At 38.6% G+C, this 23,143-nt stretch overlaps 1 protein-coding gene across 1 annotated transcript; it reads right to left on the reverse strand.

Moving 5' to 3' along the window:
* Positions 1-17,696, reverse strand: LOC122069265 (serine/threonine-protein kinase 38-like). Its single transcript, XM_042633233.1, has 14 exons — positions 17,546-17,696; positions 16,394-16,726; positions 15,421-15,595; positions 12,300-12,383; positions 11,841-12,082; positions 10,893-11,130; positions 8,825-8,904; positions 8,381-8,465; positions 5,749-5,880; positions 5,544-5,657; positions 4,803-4,850; positions 1,042-1,126; positions 325-381; positions 1-237 (listed from the first exon to the last, which is right to left on the reverse strand). The coding sequence occupies exons 2-14, from the start codon at positions 16,615-16,617 to the stop codon at positions 92-94; spliced, it is 1,710 nt and encodes a 569-aa protein (XP_042489167.1). The 5' UTR covers positions 16,618-16,726; positions 17,546-17,696; the 3' UTR covers positions 1-91.
* Between the last annotated feature and the right edge of the window lie 5,447 nt (positions 17,697-23,143).

The raw sequence follows: 23,143 nt of genomic DNA on the forward strand, positions 1-23,143 counted from the left end.
GAAGCAATAATCTATTTCTTTCATTTCTTTTCATTAAACTACTATGTTTGCTTCGGTTATTAACAGTTACATGTGAAGCTTGCATTATTTATCATCTTTGTGAAGGATTGTGCTGATATGGTAAGGGTCTACTAGGGCGAACAGGTGAGTGCTCAGGACTTTCAGAGACCTCCACTTGGGTAGGCAACATGTTGAGGAAGCTTCCTTGGACAGGCTGATTGGAAGAATCAGACGAGTCTGTAAATCATACCAGAATGTAAATTTCAATCAGGTTAAGAGCCGAAATCTTTTCAGAGAGGTTATTAAAGTGATTGGAGAACATACCAAACAACGACTTGATTGATGGCCTCTTTGGCTTATTACTCTTTTTCTTCAAGTCCACTGCATTAAATCAGCAACTTCTTTTCAGTTGAGCAAGAATGGAGATTTCTTAATATGTATTACATAGAGAGCACATCAGCTAATCTGATGCCTCCCGCAAAAGATGCTCCACAAATTAGAAGCATGTAAACATAGAGCACATCACAAATTAATCAGAGTTCCTCTTCAATAGGAATGAAAATAAGCCAAATATGAAAACTTATCCAGAAAGAAACCATGAGGTGATCATTATCCATTCACCCACATTCTTAGAAAAGATGAACCACAGTTTATCATATTACATTCTCCATTTTTTTATTATTGCTCATATCACCTATTATTATATATCAATCAAAGTGCACTTTAAACCATACACACAATTTCACAGGGATCCCTATTTCTTACAAAATGGTGCAGCTCACATTTAAGTTCACTAGTGAGTAGTGACTACAGTATGTGAAAGGTAAAGGTGCATGCATGTGCTTCAGTACACAGTATGTACATGCACGTGTGTGTCACAGGGATCCCTATAACTATCTCTTACTGATTGTGTAGCTCACAGTTATGCTCACTAGTGAGTAGTGACTACAATATGTGAAAGGTAAAAGGTGCATGTATGTGCTTCAGTGTGTACACGAGACACAGAGAGAGAGAGAGAGAGAGAGAGAGAAAGGCACCGACCAAGACCAGGCATGTCATGGTCATTGACAATTTCAAAATTTTTGTACGTATAACCCACAAAATTTACATCCTTGGATGAAAGCATCTGCAAGAATGATAGAAGAGAAAAGCTTACATTAGTTTCTCCAGGCATTCAATGACCACTTTGAGCAACAAGAAGATACAGTAAAATGAATCCCAAAATCTATGACCTAAACTATTCAAAGGAAAGATCTGCTCCAAAAAAACCCCATCAGGAAGTTAGAGAATAGGAGTTATAAGAAGCTGAGGCCAAAGAAGAAACAATAAATTAGTTATGTAATGTCTTAATGATAACGGTGATGTTTTTCCATCAACTACTTTAGCAAATAAACTTAAGCAAATGAAAGATTTTACTCACACAGGACATCGATTGAACAATCCAATTTGTTCATTGCCTAGATGAGATTTGGTGGATCCAACCTCTGTATGTTTTAAAACATGGAAAGCACAGGCCAGGTGGACATATAATGCCAATTGCAACTAAATTTGCTCCAAATGACACCTTAAACGACTTTCTTGTAGTTTATCATGTTTCGGAGCTATTCCCAAAATCAGCTGTAATATTATCATTCCTTACTTTATTCTTCCTAGTTTTCCACACATCTATCTCAACATCTTCATCTCTACCACATTGAGTTTATATACATGATGTTGCTTAACAAATCAGCATGCCGCTCCATACATCATAGCTTGTCATACGACTGTCCTATATAATTTTCCTTTAAATTGGCATACATCATAGCCTACCATACGACCGTCCAATATAATTTTCCTTTAAGTTGTAAAGGAACACCGTGATCACACAACACTCCTATTTTAAATCGACGTGAAACAGCATCCTCTATATCACTTTCTTTATTTATGATTAAGCCTAGATACCTAAAATAATCACTTTGTAGAATCTCCCTCTCATCAATTTTCACACCACATTATCCGTCCTAGTGCAACTAAAGTTACACTTCATATATTCCATCTTCGTTCTACTTATCTTTAAACCTTTTGATTCCAAGGTTGATCTCTATGACTCCAACTCGGCACTATGGTTTTGTCTCATCCACCAAACAATATCATTAGCAAAAAGCATACACCGAGGAACCTCCTCTCCGATTAAATCATTCATAATAAGCACAAACTAAGGGCCTAAAGCTGATCCTTGATGTAACCCAATTGTATTGAGAATGCACAACCTTAACCCCCCACAGTTCTCACAAAGTCACTACACCATCATACACATCTTTAGTTATGTCCATATATTTACTTGAAACACTTCTCTTCTCTAGTACTTGCCAAATTAACTCCCGAGGGACACTGTTATAAGCCTTTTTTTTATGTCAATAAAGACCATATGGAGATCCTTCTTGCAATCTCTAAATCTTTCCATGAGTCTTCTAAGTAAATAACCTTTTTCATGGATCTTCCCAACATAAAACCAAATTGGTTCTCCGTAATAGTAGTTTCTTGGCTCAGGTGGGTTTTAATAACTATACCGTAAGTTCATAGTATACTTATTAGTTTTTATGTCTCTATAGTTATTTCAACTCTGAATATCAGCTATACTTTTTGTAAATTGGAATCACAATGCTTCTCCTCCCTTCATCTGACATTTTCCCTGTGCTCATATTCTTATTAAATAGATTGGTTAGCCAAGATAAACCACAGATTCCTAAGCTTCCACACTTCTATTGGGATCTCATTTGGACCCAGTGATTTTCCTACTTTCATCTTCCTTAAAGCTTATTTTACCTCAGTCACCCTAATTTTTCATACATATCTACGACATGTGATATCTTGATGGGTATACAGTCTTTCGGGACATTATTAATCGAAATGTCTTCATTTAGTTGGATGTAGAAATAACCTTCTTATCTCTTCATAATATCCTCATCCTTTATTAGTACTTTACCATATTCACTTTTAATACATCTAACATAGACGAGATCTCTACTTTTCCTTTTCCTCATTTAATTATCGTATATAGAATTTTTTTCCCCTTCCTTTGTGCTCAGATTGTTATGGATCTTCATAATTCTTCACCTTTGCTTTTTCCACAATCTTTTTAGTTTCATTTCTATCAAATTTATACATTTTTTTGATCCTCTACACCCTTAGCCTTTTGTCATGTCTAAAACTAGATTTCTTAGTCTTAATGGCTGCTTGAACCTCATTATCCCACCAAGTCACCCTAGAGGAACGATGTTTTTCTTTCGACTCGCCTGCGACATCTTTAGAAACCTTCTCAATACAAGTAATCATCTCGTTCCACATCATATTAGTGTCTCTCTCCAAGTCCCACTTTCCTTATTTGGCCACTTTATCAGTAAATGATTTCAAGGTATCTCCTTTTAAGTACCACCACTTATCTTAGAGTAAATAAGCTCACATTTCTTAAGATTATACGTAATGAGGAAAATACCCATGACCACTAATCTATGCTGTGTGGTTAGGCTCTCCACTAGTATAACCTTAGAATCCTTACATAACAATCTACCTTACCTTCCAGTTAGGAAGAAATCTATTTGGCTACTATGATACCCACTTTTGAAGGTACCTAAATGCTCCTCTCTTTTCGAAGTAAATGGTTACAATGGATAAATCATAAGCCATAACAAAATCTAAAACTGAGATCCCTCCTCATTCCTCTCTCCAAAACCATATCCTCCATATACACCTTCAATAGCCTCTACGATCTCTCCCAAAATGTCCATTCAGATCACCCCCTATAATAATCTTTTCTCCTTGACTACAACATTGCACTAATCCATTCATATGTTCCCAAAATCACAATTCACTCATTTCATCCAATGTTACTTGGGGCACGTAAGCACTAATCATATTGACAATCTCTTTCTCCAACAAAAGTTTGATGGATATAATCCTGTCTCCAAATCTTTTAACATCCACTACATCATTCGTGACATCTTAAACCACTACTATGCCCACTCCATTTCTATTACTTTTATCCCTTGTATACCAAAGTTTAAAGTCGTCCAACTACCCAAGGGGATTGCTCAGTTGGCAAAGACCAACACCTCAAAATAAAGAAGTCATGCATTCAACTCCCCTTGGGTCCTAACTATCACCCCCAAAAAAAAGGGTCATTCAACTCCTTAGCTTTTATACCCTTCCATCTAGTCTCTTGAATATAGGCTATGTTAATCCGTCGTTTCCCCGTGACATCTATCAATTCTAGACTTTTACCCATTAAAGATCCAATATTCAAAGATGCTTGCCTAATCCCACATTTTTGGACTAGCTTCTTTACCAACACTCATCCACGATGCGAGAAGCCTTGCCTAGTTGTCACCGCACTCAGGCACCGACATGGCGCGTCAGTTACAAGGGACGCCCTAGCTAACCCTTGCTCACTTTTCACTACACCCGGGTCGTAGTGTCATGTGTTGCTTATGCGGGTGGGAACACCCTGGCATAATGTTGATAATATAAGTCTGTAGAATCCATGTTAAAAGGGTTTGGCTAGTATTTTTTTCTCTAGTACCAGCTGCCGACCTGATGCGTCAACCCCCCTCCTTTATCTGGGCTTGGGACCAGCAGAAAATGCTGGCAGGGTTTGGTTTCTAGAAATTTTAATATTAAAAATGGGTCCTCAACATCCAAAAATAAATTATCAAGAAACTATATGCCTCAAGTAAAACTAGCAATATGTAAAACTTGGGAATTGAAAACCAACAGAGAACACTATAAAATGTTAACTGCTAACTGATAAGACAGTCAAAACTTACTTTTCTCCATGGACCTGACTTTGATGAAGTTCTGATTGGAGGCCCTGACTGCATTCACACAAGACAACAACTTACTAATTAATAATTCCATAAGAAAATATGAACTTAATTGAGGAAAGAATAGTAGAGGAATCATCTCTCCTCATAAGCTCCAACAATGCATGTGGCAGAAACAAATGACCAAAATGACAAAATAAAAGAGATAATGAGTTGCAAAACGCAATAAAAATCCACAGCCAATTGACTACCGGAACATTACCAAAAAAGGATAAGAAAAAACTACCTACCCAAAATGAGAAACTAAGAGGAGTTTGAAAGTGTTCCTTGGTTCTCAACACTTCCAACTGCCAGTTACTTTTCAACAGTCCTAGCATCATCATCTTTGAATCCAAACAGGCCACAAATTTATCTATTTATTGAGTGAAGATTTTGCATACAGCCTGTCGATGGATACTTTTTTTTTCTTATATTCGGTTGGTCCAACATCATCAAGCCTAGCATATAGCATAGTTAACCGAATGACATTTCATTCAGAGAGAAAGCCCTCCAAGACTGCAAGGTTGCTCCATTGTGATCTAGTGGTCGCAGGTTCAAGTTGAGAAACAGCCTCTTTGCGAACCAGGGGTAAGGCAGCATATTTTATGACCCTCCCCAGACCCCGCACAGTGGCGGAGGCCTTGTGCACTGGGTACGCCCTTTTTCTATAACATTCATAAAAATGAAAGAAAATGTTATCTTTACCTCCTCAAACTTTTCAAAGTTCTGAGTATCAAGTTCGTCCTTAACCTCTGGTTTAAAAGCAGCTTCCATCTGGTATAGTCTGTCCCATTTGATGACTTTGAACCAGGGGTGTGCCTTAAGTAGAGATCAATATCAACAATTCAGTTTTGAATTTGATAAAGCCAAAACCGGTAAACAAAGAGCCTAACAGAAAAAGAGTGCTAACTTTTATTTCATGAGCTGCTTTGGTCCCAAGCCTCTGTTCTACATTGCACAGAAGTTTGCATATGAGATCTTTAGCCTCAGGAGAAAGCTTCGCCTCTTCAGGGAATTTCAAGTGAGTTCTCCAGTTTACTATCTGCATTAAATCAGAATCAAATGCTGTGTGAAATTTTAATAGCAAGTAAACGAAAATAGTGCATCGTTATCCACCTCTTTGGTTGATACATTAATTTCTTAAAGCTACAAAGATAGAAAATATTACAATGAAAACGTAGAAGCTATGAATGAGACACTGAAATAAATTTATGCAGGATACAGTCCAACAAACCCTAGTACTAATGGGTAATGAGCCCAATATAGCTGATGTTGCAGTTATTAACACATCAACAAGTAATTTATTTCCTATGCCCAGCAGATAAAAACCCAAAACTGAATAGGGTTTAATTGTATTGACCTACAGGTACAATGTTCAATGAAATTACAAGAAACTTAGTTTATGCAAGTCAATTCAGAATCCTCCAATCAAAAGCAAATCTCACTTCAATCTAACAAAGACAAGTATAATAACTTAAACAACAGCAGTAAATGTTAAACCTGTAGATCCAATGGTTTCAGTGCAGATCTTTCATGAATAATTTTGGGGTGGATCTGCAATGATCAGATTGGCTGCTCCACAAGCCCAGATCAGAACTATTTTCTTGAAAATACAGGGTTGAAAAAGGCTTTCCGGTTAACTGTTTGCAGCAGCCTGTGATGGAGAAAGAAAGAAGGACAAGTGAAGAAGACTTGAGTTCTGGGACTGTGAACAGTACCACATACAGTAATAAACAAAAGGAAGAGAAGAGAGGATAGGGGCAAAGTGGAAGACTTCTAGGGTACAGAAAATCAAATCTAAATTAAGAATCAAAGATCAGATTGGATGCTCCATAGACCCATATCGGAACTATTTTCCTGATAAAATAGGACTGAAAAAGGCTTGTTGTTTAGCTGATTTCAGCTGGGAAAGAAAGGGATAATAATAGAACTAGAGAAGAAGAATGAGAGAGATGAGGGTTCTTCTAGGACTGAACAATACCCTTGAACAGTAACACTGAATAATAATCGAAGAAAGAAAAGAGGAAACCATCATCATGGGTGATAGTTACATATTTATAAGAAAACAAAAGAAAGTCTCCTAAATCTAAAACTCTTAGGTAGCTAGACAAACTGAACAAACAAGGACTCTAAAATACTTAACTAATTAGAATTATTGTAGCCTAAGTCTTCTAAATAACTTGGATCCCATACAATTAACCAAAATAGGATCCTTTAATGATTAAACCAAAGCCAACTACATTACCTAATAGAACCCACTACTAATTAATATCTGTTTTCGTACAGCCCTTGACCCTTTTGGCCTCATAATATAGTCCATTACAAAATAAAACCCAAAGAATTTAAATCCAATAACACATTAAACATTAGAATAGAACCAATTATTGAACTGGCCTGCATTACCCCATGTCTCAGGACTGTCGCCACAATTCATATACTTAACACCAAACTTAGGGGAAGCTTGCTTCTTACATTAATCCAAGATAATCTTTTCACCACAACATAAGAGTTAAAAATTCACATTCAAATTTTAAACTCTGGAATGTTTGACAGAGCTTCAATTTCTATATATATCCATTTCAACTTAATTTTATTTATAATAAATCAGTATCAGGTAGACAGCCGGTACCTTATTATAGTCTATTGTTATAATCCTGTGGCTGATTTGTAGTGGTGTGTCAGGTTGATAGCCGACACTTATTATAATTAGCCATGGCCCGTCAATCTTTTTGCATGGGTCATTGCGCTCGTCCTTGCTTGGAATCTCCATGCAACCAACTCCATTAAGTTGGGATAAGGTTTTGAATGTTGTTGTTGTTGTAATAAATCAGTATCAAGTATTTTTTTTGTTTTTTTACCAAAATCACATTTTAATGATTTCTTTCATAATATCACATCATGATTTATATAAATAATAATTTATTTATCTATTTATTAAAAATGCATTTTCAAGAGGCTTTTGATGCCTCCTTCAGGCCCATGTCTCATATTCTCGGTAGGTCAGTTACCACAAAAAAAAAAACCATTTTACGAGAAGGCAGTAGTAATCAGGAACTCAGCAGAGTGCAATCTATCTAAAAACTAGCTCAGGTTCCAGACCAGGAAGAGATTATCATCTTATAACGAAGCACCACTTGGTCAGACCACACACTTTTATATGTCCACTACTTGTCATGCTAACACAGAAACTTGTCACAGGCATGTCTGAGATCAAGAAGCACACACAGCGGTCGAAACATGCAAACATTGGAAGCATATAGCTTGGCTTCATTTTTTTTGTGCCTTCAAATAGTTTTCACTAAAAGTAAACAAGAACGATATATATATATATATATAGAGAGAGAGAGAGAGAGAAATTTCTGGCACTTATGCTACTATATTACCATTTTAGTCACTACTATTCTGGAACTAATGCATGTTGACATTGTTTCTTCACAATAAAATGGATGCTACTTTTTACTCATTTAGTTGGAAAAAAACCTAGAAATCAGAAGATTCCAAATTCAATTTAGAAGGAATCTCCATTCAAAAATGTCACCCACCTTTCTGCATGTTGACATTGGCTCTTCAGAATAAAATGGTGGATAACCTACAAGCATTTCATACATAATTGCTCCAAGGGACCACCTACATACAGACAAGATTTAAGAGAAGAAAAATTATAAAGCTGTGATGGTGCTAACTGAGTAAAACATGCATGCTTGTCCTCCCTTATCAAAACCCTGTGTCTTGAGTGTAGAAGGAATAGGCTGCCACTTTATAAGCAGAAAAGTGAAAACCATTGGTTTGGAAACTTCTAAGTGCAAATGACCGCCTATCTTGTTTATGGAACCTCAGGCTATTCTATCAATACCATTGACAAAAAGTTTCCAAGCCAATGTGTTTAAATCTAACAATAATGCTTGCTGCCATCCTCCGGAGACACCATTTGACTAATAATAATGAGAAGCAGTAAGAAGCAGTAATACAGAAAAAATACAACTAACCAATCACACTCCATTCCATATCCTTTCTTCAACAGAACTTCAGGAGCAATATAGTCAGGAGTCCCCACTGTGGAATAAGCCTGAATCCAAAAAACATAAGACAGTTGTAGCACAAAGCCTGTAAGCAGATAAGTGGCAAAAATAGCATGGATCATGAATTATATAATCTTATAACAAATAATAAGCGCACAACACAAGACAACAGCATGGGGCAGTTATACATCAGTAATCAGATGTATTTGCCTTCTATTTCTTCAATTTTCCAATCCCATATGCAATCACAACCATGTTCATAACTCCAAACAATATTTAATAAGTCAATCAAGAAAAAAAAGATCAACAAAATGAGCAACTTAGACAACCACTCTGTTCTGCCATGACCACACCAATTGAGTCTTGGCAAGTGGTACCATATGAAAAAGGGGAGTATGGGTAACCAGAGGCACTGAAGCACCATGCTAGACAAGCATACCCAATTCCCATAAAAAAAGGGCAAGTAAATAGAAAATTTGTCTCCACTCCCAGAAACATTTTGAACTCCAGATCATCTGTCTTCTTTCTTTTCTGCCTTTTCTTTTACATAGGAACAATGCAAAATTTTCAACAAGAAAAATAAAAGATTGAAAAGGATGGAAATGATACAGAAGCATCCATGAACAGAATCTAGTGGATTGATCCATAATCATCAGTTGTCAAGTTACGATTTCCAGCAGAGAGGTATTGTATTATCATGGATTGGGTTGTACTCTTCCGGTTTTAAATCAAGAAGGGGACTTTTTTATTAATATATACCACTTAAGTGGATAGTCGAGGGACACAGGGTGGAGACTTGAAATCAAATATGTGTTGAGAAGGGAATTTTGGAGTGGTGTTAGTTGTTTGGGTAAGTCAGATGTTGTGAAGTGTTATTTCTCTGATCAAATAAGTATCTTGAAAAGAGTTCAAAGGTTGCATATACGTAGATCTTGGCTTCCATTTTCTTTGGCTTGATAGTAAACCTCTGCTCTCTCCCAATATATTCTATTTTCCTTTCTCTTTCTCTAGCTTTTTTGGTATATAATCCTTCCCTGCATTAGGAAATAATTAGAAGAAAAGGTCGGTGCTGGCAGATACTGAACTCTACAAGAGAATAAAATCAATTAAAGATTCTCAAATCAAAGCATTCCAGTTGGATCAACAAGCAAATAGTGGCACAAGAGAAACCCAACCAATATGTAAAGCATAATCATGGCACATTCCTTTCTTTCACTTCAAAGATTGTTCTGTTTTGTTCAAACCAAATGCCCAGGATATAGTGGCATTTTAATAGCATCCCCTTTGTTTCCAATATTTATTGTTGGATCAACAAGCAAGCAGCACCTTGCATTTTTAGGAGTGGTGCCAACTTTAGCATCATAGCTTTTTGCATTTCTTGTTTATGAATTCATTTATTACTGACAATATTGTGCCATCTTCCAAATAAACATAATCATATTTGATTGTCCAGACATCACCTCAGCTATCCATTGACTGAACACTCTGGATATATTGACCAAGAGTCAAGTCATTGTCCTTTCCCCTTCTCTTTTCTTTGTTCTTTTTAACGTCAATGACTAGTTACAATACATAGCATTAACAATTATAAAATGTTTCGTAAGTAAGAAGAGCTTAGCCCGCGTAGACAATTAAAAAATATATTAATAATTTTCATCAGGATGCAAACTGGCCTTGGCACAACAGTAAGGTTGCCACATGTTGACCTAGTGATGGCGGGTTCAAGTCGGGAACCAGCCTCTCCGCAAAGCGGGTGTAAGGCTACGAAAATTATGACCCTCCCCAGACCCCGCAGTGGCAAGAGCCTTGTGCACCCGGTACGCCCTTTTTTCAATTTATGTAATACTAAGTTTATTAATAGATAATAGTATTCCATGAATGTACACACGTCCAGGAATTTTGTTAATTATTGAATCAAATAGGCTCTAAGAAGAAAGAAGTATTAACAATCTAATAATTTCCTATTAACAGTCAACACTGTTGCTTGCATATCCAAACCCCCTAAATAACAGATAGGGATTAAGAGAGAAAATACCAACATCCGCCGGTTCCTTTGCCAGTGTAATAGATGCTCCTGCTGCGTACGCCTCGGTACAGTAAGCATATTGGAAAACCTATCTTTCTCCATTGTAGTTTTGAAATTCTTTCCAACTCCACCATCATTTTCAGTAAGATTTGGAAAACTGCTACAATCCAAGGGTTTACATAACCCAAAATCCAAAAGCTTCATGTGGCCATTACGATCGAGCAATAAATTGTCAGGCTTGATATCCCTACCAAGGGTCAGAACAACAATTTTTACTTTCGGGACGCCTTATACAGTGACTTCTTACATGCATAGTTTTCAAGGCGTTGCCTAGGTGGCAACCAGGCATCCAGGCCCCTCCAACTCCTTGGGTCGCCCTGATAACAATGCCTGCATGTGTCTTGCAATGATAAAGATTTGTGGGTTTTTTCTTTTCATAAAGCAAGGAGTAAGGTATTTAGTAGAAGCAAACAAAGAAAGGAAAATGCCGTGAACTCATCATATGGACCATTTATCTTCTAGCAGCATAATGTTATGTGATGTATTTGCCAGAAGTTTGAGAACAATCGTTCAACGGCCCACACCTAAAGGTCCACAAGGACAAAAGAACCCCAATTTGATGCTTCTGTCAATCCAATCATTACCATTCAACATACATGATTGCTTGCATCCTTTAGGTGACCAAAAAGAGAGGCGGAAAAGAATTCATGATAAGTTTGTCGATTGGAAAGATTTGACCAACAGAGTTTGTGTATGTGTGCCAATTGGAAATATTTGACCATCTGACTGGCTCAATGGTTGGTAGAGTAGATCTCACAGGTGCGAACCATCAAATGCTAGTCATACCACCCAGAATATGCAATAGATGTTTTCTAGAGGTTGGTTTTGTCAAGATGGTCCATTCGGTGAGCACTGTGGATCCCTCAAAATAAAATGAAAGAAATTGCGGTTACACACCTGTGGATGTAATTGTGCTTGTGAATAGACTCAATGGCAAGGACAGTCTCTGCAACATAAATCCTAGCCTCATCCTCAGTCAAGGTATCCTTGCGCATTAGTAATGTCATCATGTCTCCACCAGGAAGATATTCCATTACAAGATACAAAAACTCTTCATCCTGAAAGGAACAGTAGAGCTTGACAATGAAAGCACTGTCGACCTCAGCAAGGAGATTTCTTTCGGCTTTGACATGCTCAACCTAGAAAAATGGGAATACAGGAAAACATTATAAAGTTAGATTATTATGAAAGAACTCTTAGATTCCTTAGCAATGAGATTCTTGATTCATTACTAAGGAACAAGCTTCTAGGGTATCACCAGTGATTGGGCATTTAATTCCCTTACATATTCAAATAGAGAATATTTATCAAAATAAAATAGTGCAAAACATAGATGACTTGTTTCAAAATTAATACCTGGCCTCTACGAAGCATCTCAGATTTCTTTAGTTTTTTCATCGCATACACATGACCAGTAGCCTTTTCTCTGCAGATCCTCACCTGCACAGTTTTTAGAAAAAAAAAATAACCTGGAGTTCCTAAAAAACTGAAAGCCAGCACAGAAAAACTCAACATTTCTTAAGACAAGGTTTTTCCAATTCACCAATTATGATATCAATAAGAGTATAGTTTAGTTTCAAACTTTGCAACCCAATCCTTCTGATGAAAGTGTACTTTCACTCTCAAACCTTAAATTCACACTTTCACAGAGACCACATATAATCCTTAAATTCTGATGCTTGAAAGCATGCTTAATAAAAAACAATCCATGGGTTCTTATATAAGCTTGTGGTATACTCCATTTTCATTTAGTTGGACACTTCGGCAGCTCTGATCTTAAAATCCATTAATTGATTGAACACCACAAATGTCTCTCATAGTTCTCCAACCTTAATCCAAGTATATATAAGTCTGGGCTGCTCCGACTTATGAAATTACACTCTCATTTACATAGAAAATTTGTTTAACCTAGGGCTGATTTGGGAGTCACCCCGATCAATGACAAGCTCCGCAAAAGTCATTTGAGGTGGTATAGCTATGTTCAAAAGAGGCCTGAGGACGCCCCAATAAGGAGAAGTGATCTGATTCAAATTAAAGGAGCTAAAAGATCTAGGGGCAGGCCTAAAATGACCTAAGGCGAAGTGGTGAGGAATGGCATGCATAGTCTCGGTCTGGTCCAAGTATGACCTTGTGTTAGAGCAAACACCAAGAAATACGAAAAATAAACAAGGAGAGATCTGCACAAGACACAAAGATTTAACGAGGTTCACACATTGATGTGGTGTGTTACGTCCTCAGGCGAAGAAGATGTTTCACTATGCAGAAGAGAGATTACACCCAAGCAACAAGAAGAAAACTTGTCTTGAAACCCTAGCTCGAAAAACCCCAAATTAAAATGACTTGCTCAACAAAATGATAGTACATTATATACTCCAAGTCGCAGGTCGACCCATCGGGTCACGGTCAATCCGATCGGCCCAACCCCTCTACTTCCATCACAAATCTCAGAAAACTTCTCATTCAAGTCCCCACCAAAATATGTTGGAGCGGGTCAATCTTTAAAACGGGTCAAGAATTCGAGACAAACTTAACACCTTGGATAGAACCTATTGGAGGACAAGGATCTAGGTAGCCAGTCCCGTTTAGCTGAGATTCTCCTAACTTGTTGGATTGTGCCTGTTTCCTCTTACTCTCATTTTTCTACTCTCATCTTTCTTTTTTCATCTCTCATGTTTTCATACTCTTCCTTCCCCCTTTTTTTGTTCGAACATTTTGCCTACTTTGTTTTGCATAGATCCATGTAGAACCCATTAAGTTGGGACAAGGCTGAGTTCATTGTTGTTGTTGTTGTTGTTCTAGATAAGTCTGGGCTGCACTCAATGGAATAAATTCCACATTTGCGTTCTCATTCTTGGGCACTTGGGTCTGAAGCTGTTACAATACCACAAGACTGTAAGATAAAAGCATTATTCTAAGAGGTGAGCTTTGGATAGTTTTCCACAACTCCTAAAGGAGAAAAGTTGAAACTCTTGGGTAATTCTATGATGGATCTTTACTATGTCAGCCAATTCTTAAAGCCAACAAGCAGGAGAATTCCCTATGGCTTTGTTTATTACCAGGTAAAAACAAATGAAAAATTGTAAGTGAAATCCCACTTTTTGTAATAATTTTACATGAATATTTTCTTTTACGTGGATTTTACTTGGAAACAAATGTAGCCTCAAATAGAAAATGGAAACCATCCCAAAGACCATAGTTGTCAAGGCGGCGCAGCATCCAAGCAGTTTTCCTAGGGCCTAGGCGACTGTCGCCTTATTGCACTGTATGCCGCCTTATATTTTTTTCCATTATATATGCCAAATACCTTTTAAGTAAAGGTTTTATAGTTTATTATTTCATTTACTTAAGATATTATTCATAAATAAGAAAATACCCCCTATTTGAATCCAATAAAAATAGTTTAAAAATCAAATTCCAAAAGGATAAAAAGTCAACCCCTTGGTCCAAGAACAAAAACTGAATTTTTTGTTGTAGGGCGATTTTCAACTTTTGAATGCTAAAGTTTTCCTCAATTCTGAAAATTTTATAAATCTTATCAAGGTAGAACATTGCTAAAAACCAAAAGTCCGGTAAAATAATCTTTTGTTTTAATGCCAATAAAATTAATTCCATTCAGGCAATTTAATAGCATTCGTACACTTTAAAATAAGTTTGACCGGAACATAATTTTGTCATAATAACTCAAATTTAAGTAATCTTAGACTTATTGGAAAGCTAGTTTTGTGTTACACCTAATACAAAAAGTCTCATCTAATGATTTCTATTAGCTTTTTTTTTTTTTTAGGAAGGAAGGGAAGTAGGTAACAGCCAGGAGGTTCAAACTTGAGACCTCCTAGTGAGCATGGGATTTGTGTTTCCTGTTTTATTACTGCCTGGATTGGTCTTACTCTAAATCAGATCCATGACACAGTTTTTATTTACAATGAGAGGACATTTCATTTCAGGAGTGACTAAATATCAGAGTGCAGCACCATAGACGACATGTTAGATGATATAGAATCCAGGATTGTTAACAAGGTTAGCAAAAACTTCAAAAGAAAGCTGGACTATCAAACATTGTCAGCCAGACATAATCTTACTTGAAAGAAACACAAATCTAGGCTAGCTGATAAGTGGTTGACAATGGAACAATCCTCATTGAATCATCAAAGGAGAGATGGAAATCAAAATGCAGCCTTGCTACATATTTTCTTTAACTTAATAACCAAGATTCCTCCTAGCAGAAGACTATTGCAGTTATCAAACCCCAAGAATGAGGACTACAATCCTAAAAATCACAGAGGCATATCAGTTACCAACAATGATTCTTATATAAAATGGGTAAAAATAACATTTTGACCAGAACCATTGGAGACAAACATCAAAGAGCAGCCCATTATTCAAACTTAAACACGCAAAATCAGAAGACTACAGATTTTTCAAAGTAACATGGAATAAATTATAAAAAGTAAGGAATAGTTAATAAGAAAGGAATGACCTCTCCAAATGCACCCCTTCCTATTATTGTCAGGAGTTCAAAATCATCAACACCCATTTTATGTCTTTGTAGTCGCATAAACTCTGTCTCCTTCTTCTCCAAGTGTTTGAGAAGATTGTTCTGCTCCTCAGGGGAAACATCAGCATCAGCTAGCTTTCTCTCCAAAACCCAGCGTCTGAATGTAGTAGAAAATAAGTTCAAGGAAATAAGAGCAATACAACTTTAAAATCTACAGCTCATAAAAGTACAAGAGAGTCGAAAACAGATAACTGGAAATGCAGCAAAAGTGATGATCCAGTCCAATCATAAACCTTAAACATGGATATACATATCATAATACTATTGCTATTTGACATGAAATAAGTATAAGACTAAAATTATCAACACTAATACACAATATGGTTGCTCGTAACACACGAAAATTTAATCAAACACATATTTGGATCGAGATTGCTTGAAAAGATGACTACTTGAATGGAATAAAACGTTAAAGAGGGTCCTGCACATATGAATTCAATAGGTTCTTTTCTTCACTTCGTCACTATACCAATTTAAACACCACATTTATTGATCCCTTCACATCAGAAGGTAGTGAAGATATCAAGATACCCACTATTCTTTTAACTTCTTGCACCCTCAAATATATCAATTCCAGGGTGAAACCACACAAAATCCCTGTTACTGGATGGAATATCACTTCTTTCAACAGGCTGATTGTTGCAACAGTTTTTCTACCTTTCCATTTTGCTCATAAATTGAAATTTTCAGACCAGTATTCCCAAAGGTAGCAAATTGCAAACAGTGAGTCTACAGTTAGAATTCTGTTTAAATGCCAATCAGTAGTTTCTATTTCACATACTAATTATTAACTCGCACTGTTTAAGTCCACACGTTTTTATTACATCATTGAGGGGCAGCCTTGATATTATTTGGACAAAAAAAAGTTCAGAGGATAAGCATTTGGTTCATGTACCTCTCCTTCCTATCTTGCAGAGACTTCATTTGAGACTTGTAATGATTCTCAATATACTGCTTAGCAGCAGCAGCCTTCTCTTTTGTAACAGTTGAAGGTGCATCATCAAGTGGAGGCTTCTCTGCATCCTTTCCATTCTCTGTTTCCGTCTTTTTCTCCACCCCAGTTCTCACTTTATCTGCTCTAGGCTGAAATTTTTTAAACCAACTTCTCGTAGAATCCATTATGGATCAAGACATGACACCACCATTGCAGTAACAATTCAACATTTCTTTCTGCAGCTGGCCGTAACAAAGACTTCTAATCTTCTTCTTCTTCCTTATGTCCACGATTCTGCATCAAATATCAGAGAGAGATTTTTCAGCAGTACATAGGAAAATGTGAAACACAGACAATATAATACTAAATGCAGTCATTACAAAATCAAATCAAAGGCTGGGATTTCTCTGAATTATGATTTCTGAGCAGAATGCAACCTAAAAACTTTCAAAAGAATGCTTCAAAATTACAAATTATTCCCAATATGTATAAAGAAAATTGGTGTGAAAAGAAGTTAGTTAATCACGATCCAAAATTTAGGTCATTCTTTTACTTTTGGGAACAAATTTTAAACTATTCAAAAATTAAATTTTAAAGGTCCGTACAAAATCCTCAATTTTGCACCAAATTCAACACTAGAAGTCTCAAAAACATCGACAAAATTCTTCAATGACAGTCAACAGAGAAAAACCAAGAAGTTATCAAAAACAGCCCCCAATCTGAGAGTTCCCGAAATTCACCAGTAGAATTCAAGCAGATATACAGAATAGAAACCAAGTATAGAAAGAACACTATCAGTTAAAAGAAATCTCATCTTCCCACCACTTCGGCTTCAAAACCGGGAAAGGCGAGGAAGGCAAAGAATCTGAATCCACTAACCACTAACCACTAAAGAAAAGGATAATGTTCACAAAAGACAGTGACTTACTATCATGCTACAACTCAAAATCCAAAAGAAAAAAAAAAAAAAAAAGTAGCAAAAAAATCCAGTAATAATCTCTAGAGCCGTTATCTCACTAAAAGCAACTCACTGCTGCATCAAATTCAACTCAAGAAACTTCTATGAAAACAGAAAAGTAAGAACTAGCCAATCCAGTCGCATCAAAATCCTACCTAGATCAAGAGATCAAATTATTTCTCGAACCCTAATTCGCAACTCCAAAGCAACTGTTGAGACTTCCTCTCTCTCTCTCTCTCTCTCTCTCTCTCTCTCTCTCTTTCTCTCAGAAGCAAAACATCGACGAAGCGCGTTCTCTCCGCCTTCTAAACTCCAGCTCAGAGAAGAAGACTGAAATTAAAATGTGTTAAATTACTATAGTACCCTTTTACTTTTCAAAAATTTGGAGATAGTGACAGGTTTTTATAAGTCAACTCTTGGGGCATCATAGTCAAATGTGAAAGTTATCATCGGATTATACATCGTGCAAGTTACGATATCGTCGACGCGAGAGTTGCCGTCGAGTTAACTTTTCCCGCTAAACGGTAATAAAAGACCAGAATTAATCGTACAGCGAACCGGTTTAACCAAAGAGAATTGTCGACATTAAGCGGGAAGGCGTCTGACTGACACGTGTCGTGCCAATGGGGCTTACATCTAGGTGAGATATTAGGAAACATGACACCATGATTGAATAATTAAGTGCCACATCCGACGAGCATATGGTCGGTGTGGATAGTCAAAAAAATTCTCTCGACGCGTTTTGAAGGGAACGAATAGGAGAAGTACACGTGGCAATAAGTGGATGTGCTAAGTTTAATATAATATTTTTTGGTTGAAGGTTGATGACTTAATGTAATATGCCCGCGTGAAATTAATGACCGTTGCTCTTTGATAGCTTTCCTGCATGTTCCAGCTCATAAAGAATGACAAAGCCTTAAAGAGGACCTACTACTGCACATATTAAATGACCTCCAATGAAGGATTCATGCCTACTCTTTGAAATGGAGAAGCTCTTGGACATAACAATACGAGAATTTAGAATGAAAGGGGGATGGTGCTATCACACACGTGACAATAAAGTTTTGATGAACCAAACCCAAGGAAATCAGCACAAGAATTCTGTGACCGGTTAATAAACGGAAAAATTACAGATGGAACTTTGAATAGTCGAGGATGAAGGTTGGCCGCTAAGGGTTGCAATGGAGATATTCTCTTTTGGATTCTCTCTTACCGCATAAGCTGGTTGTGTCCATTAGGACTTAAATCTAGTTCTCTTTATCTTACAAGAGTCACATGTGATATTATATGAAATAGAGTCCAGACCATAGGTATAAGACTTTGACAAAACATACAATTATATAAATAAAAATATAATTCGAAGTAGATGGTTCATTTGTTCAATTGATCCTTTGAAATATTAGCTGAAATCGTCTAAATTAAGTAGAGTTAAGCCATATGATATATATACTCTCCTTAAGGTATTTGAATGCCCCATATATGTATATATAATCGGGTTGACCATACGTCCTCACCTCCAAGATAAAGCAACTCTCAAATCGATTAATGTGAACTCCAACAATCGATTTCAACAAGTATGTGCGAAGATAATACTCATAGATTCAAAAAAAAACAGTGGACAGAAGTAAAAAACCATAAATAGAGCACTTGTAGAGAACATAAGCCTAAACAATCACACAGTTTATAAATACGTATTCCGTACAAAGCCCATACATGTTAGGATTTTTTGTGTAACCCATAAACAAAACTAGTGTTTTCTATTTGTAGAGGGTATGTCTCTATATATGAATGGATATACCTATGCAATTACTCATAGGTATACAGACCTGACTCTATGCATGAGAAGGTACATGTACTGATACCTACATGTGCATGTACAACTAAGTATGAGCATTGACAGTTGGGTTTATATAGGTACATAAACTAATGTGTCCCTTAAGACAAAATGTGCAAGGGTGTGTCTATTTGAATTCAAAATTCAAATTCAAAATATGAACTTTTGGAGCCAAAAGTTTTGACCGATAAAAAATAGGTTCTTTGAACCAACCCATACTCGACCTCGGCCTTGGCCACGGCTGGCCCAACTCGGCTCGGTGCGTGCACAATTCAGAAGCACCCCAAGAAACTCACACTCACACATGAGAATGGGAGAGTTCCTCTCCAAAAGGCTTACACCTTTAAGTTACAATCCTCTATATATGCTCAAGTTTTCTTTCCTCACAAACCACTGTGGGACCAAACTTTGTGAGTTGTCTTAGTTCATTATGACTCCACAAGTGCTAAAGACAAAAAAGAAAAAACACTTTTGAGGGAGAAAGCTAAATTCAAAAAGACTATTTTGAACATCTTTTGAAACTTAATTTCTAACAGATATCAAATTCTATTATCTTATATGACTTATCTTATTGTCCAATTGCATCACATTTGATATCGGCTTCTTAATTAAAAATTAGGGTAATTTACAGTACCACCCTCTAGAGAATACCACACTATTAGAGAGACACCCCTTGTATAATACCAAATTATACTTGAACCCCCTACCGTCAATTGCTGTTAAATGAGAAATTAAAATGATAATTTTACCCTTTTGATTAAAACACATGACACTAAAGCCTATCCTCTTCTTTGCCACTGACGAACAACCTAACCCTTCCTTGCCCTCTGCTTCCCATTTCAAGAAAAAAAATTGGAAACAATGAGGTCTTCGTTGCCGATTTTGATTCCGATTCCAATAATGAAGAAAAAAGCTTGGAACTGCTGCCCTATATTCTTCGGCCAATATGGTGAATTACAAGAAAATTTCTGAAGGTTTTCTGTTGTTTATATATTTATTTTCACACAAGGGAGATTGGAGAGTGCTTTGCAAATTTTATTATAAGATGAATTTTGGGGTTATTGATTGATACGGCCAAATCGATCGCTCAGTAGGGTGAGGACACGCGTCGCCCACCGGGACACGTGCCGCCCACCAGATATAGGGAGTACAAAGACTATCACGCTCTATCACGTTGCTTGCATGAAGGGAATATTCCCCCACCAAGAGGATGGACGTATTCAAGCGGAACTCTGAGAGGGAGGAAGGTGGACCCGAGAAGGACACTGGGAAGGCAAGAGAAACCCTAGACCCTAAGAACCATATAAGAGGGCCCGAGAGGAAGGAAGAAGGTAAGCATCAATACCCACACCATTACTCCCATATTGAAAACTGTGCGGCTGATCCTAACTTGAGCGTCGGAGGACTAACCCCGGACAAAGCTCCGAGCCTCTGCCGTCTGTGCTTGTGCAGGACCAACTCATACGGGGTTTTTGGCAGCAACAAATTACTAACCCCAGACAAAGCTCTTGGCCTTTGCCGTCTGTGCTTGTGCAGGACCAACTTATACAAGGTTTTTGGCAGCAACAGATTGGGGTCGTCTGTGGGAACGACAGTAATGGTGGGGAGAACCTACAACCGCAAGAAAATAAGAGCAGCGTCAAACATGAATATGGGGGAAGAACCTTCAGGGGGCTTCCTCCCTCGGCGGAGATAGGACGAGAAAGGGGCAATGATGACCGGGAAGTATCCGTAAGGTACCCGCGCTCAGGCAGATATTCAGTACGCGAAGATAGTGATCCTCCGCCCCCTCCTGAAGCACAAGAATACGTGACGAGGGAGCAATTTGAAGCCCTCCAGGACAAATATGACCGGATGGTCGAGGCAATGAAGGAAGTCTCCAAAGCTGTCTCTCAGAAGACCGGCGGAGCACCTCCAGGCCCCCACATCTAGCCTAAGAGGGCTCGAGATGAGGACTGGAGCAGTACAGGATCTATAAGGTCTGGTCATAACCTTCGAAACCGATCAGTGAGGGAAAGTCCCGCACCCAGAGGTAGGATGCAGCGTGCCGTCAGAGATCCACATGGGGATCCACGCTGAAGAGACAAACAGAGGCACGAGGACTCGGGGTTAAAGCGGATGATCCTAGAACTGAAAGATGAGATCAAGAAGGTGGCAGAAAATCAGGTGGGAACTCGCTAGCTGGACCTCACTAATGACACGGCTCTAGCTGATAAGTTCATGAGGGATCCACTCCCGGTCGGCTTTCGCCTACCCAAGTATGACACTTATGACGGGTCGGGGGACCCCGTCGATCATCTGGAAGGCTTCAAGGTCGCCATGCAGTTCCATCGGGTCTCGGAAAACATTATGTGTCTTGCCCTGCCATTGACATTCAGAGGAGCGGTGAGGCTATGGTACAACCGTCTGCCGACGAAGTCGATCCACAGCTTCAGCGACCTAAGTTACTTCTTCTTGAAGGGATTCTCTAGTAGCCAGTCCCTTCAGAAGACTACGTTGAACTTGACCAATGTCAAGCAACAGGAAGGGGAATCGCTGCGGAACTACATGAAGCGCTTCCAACAAGAGAAAATCACAATCAGAGGCCTGGACCCGAAGGAAGAGTTCACGGCCCTGTTAGGAGGCGTCAAGGATAAGGAGTTGAAAAGGTCTCTGGCGAAGCATACACCTAGGAATCTGACCGAGCTGAGAGCTCGGTGAGATAAGTACATCCAGATGGAAGAAACCCTCCAGGCCGATGAAGAAGCCGAAAGGAAGGCAGTAAGGAAGAGGCTCTCAAGGACCGACGACAAACCTTCCGAAGAAGGCAAAAGATGAAAGTCCGAACGTGGTCGGGCACCCAGTCCACCAAGGAAGTTCGAGAAATACGCACCCCTAAACAGGAGGCGAACAAAGGTACTAATGCAGATAAAGGATTCCCCGGATGCCAGGGCCATGAAGTGGGCAGGAAAGATGGGGCGACACCCCGAGAGACGCAACATGGACAGATATTGCCACTTCCACAGAGACCATGGCCACGACACCGAAGACTATTGGCACCTCAAGGGGGAGATAGAAGGGATGATCCGAAGGGGATATCTAGGCCGATTTGTAGACCACGAAAAGGAGGATGCCCAAGACAGTAATGACCGTAGGGATAACCGTCAGAGAGAAGGCAGAGGTCGCTATGAGAGGAGGGGGCCTACCCGTAGAGGCAATCAGGAACGGCGAAGGGGCCAGACACCCGAGGAAGCTGAACGTCACCTCTGAGATGAGAATAAGAGCCCAACTAGAGTTATAGCGACCATCTGTGGAGGCCCAGCCGCTGGAGAGAGTTCAGTCTCTGCTAGGAAAGCAAAAGCCTACGCAAGAAGCGTGCATATGACGGAATGGCCGAACAAGAAGGCGAGGACGAGGACGGTTATTTCCTTCTCAGATGATGATCTGGAAGGGGTACACACTCCGCACGACGATGCCCTGGTTGTCACCATGACCATAGCGGATTGCAAAGTGAAGAGGATCTTAGTGGATAACGGTAGCTCAGCTGATATCCTGTTCCTTGAGGCTTTCCGAAAGATGGGCCTGGACGAGAGGAAAAGTTAAAGAAAGTCGAACACCCGTTGCAAGGATTCTCCGACGTCCCAGTAAAGGTGGAAGGGTCGATTGAGTTGCCGGTAAGAGCCGGCACTGGAGATCGCCAAGTGACGGTCATGATCAACTTTCTAGTTGTAGGCATTACCTCGGCATACAATGCCATACTAGCAAGGGTTGGATTGAACCTACTAAAGGCTGTCGTCTCCACACCCCATCTCAAGATGAAATTTCCAACCAAGAATGGTGTCGGGGAATGTCGGGGCGATCAGGAAGCATCGCGGAGGTGTTACGCCACTACCTTGTGGGGAAAAGAAAAGGCGGGCGAGGCACTCCCGATAGAGGATCT

This window comes from Macadamia integrifolia, unplaced genomic scaffold, assembly GCF_013358625.1.
Source record: "Macadamia integrifolia cultivar HAES 741 unplaced genomic scaffold, SCU_Mint_v3 scaffold566, whole genome shotgun sequence".
Taxonomy (NCBI): Eukaryota; Viridiplantae; Streptophyta; class Magnoliopsida; order Proteales; family Proteaceae; genus Macadamia; species Macadamia integrifolia.

What these genes read in the sequence shown, in the direction of transcription:
- LOC122069265 (XM_042633233.1), bottom strand. Translation starts at nt 16,617, where the DNA reads ATGGATTCTACGAGAAGTTGGTTTAAAAAATTTCAGCCTAGAGCAGAT. An exon ending in TATGGAATGGAGTGTGATTG is followed by an intron (nt 8,466 to 8,824) that starts GTTAGTTGTATT and finishes GTCTGTATGTAG; the next exon opens with GTGGTCCCTTGGAGCAATTA. An exon ending in CAATGTCAACATGCAGAAAG is followed by an intron (nt 5,881 to 8,380) that starts GTGGGTGACATT and finishes GATTTAATGCAG; the next exon opens with ATAGTAAACTGGAGAACTCA.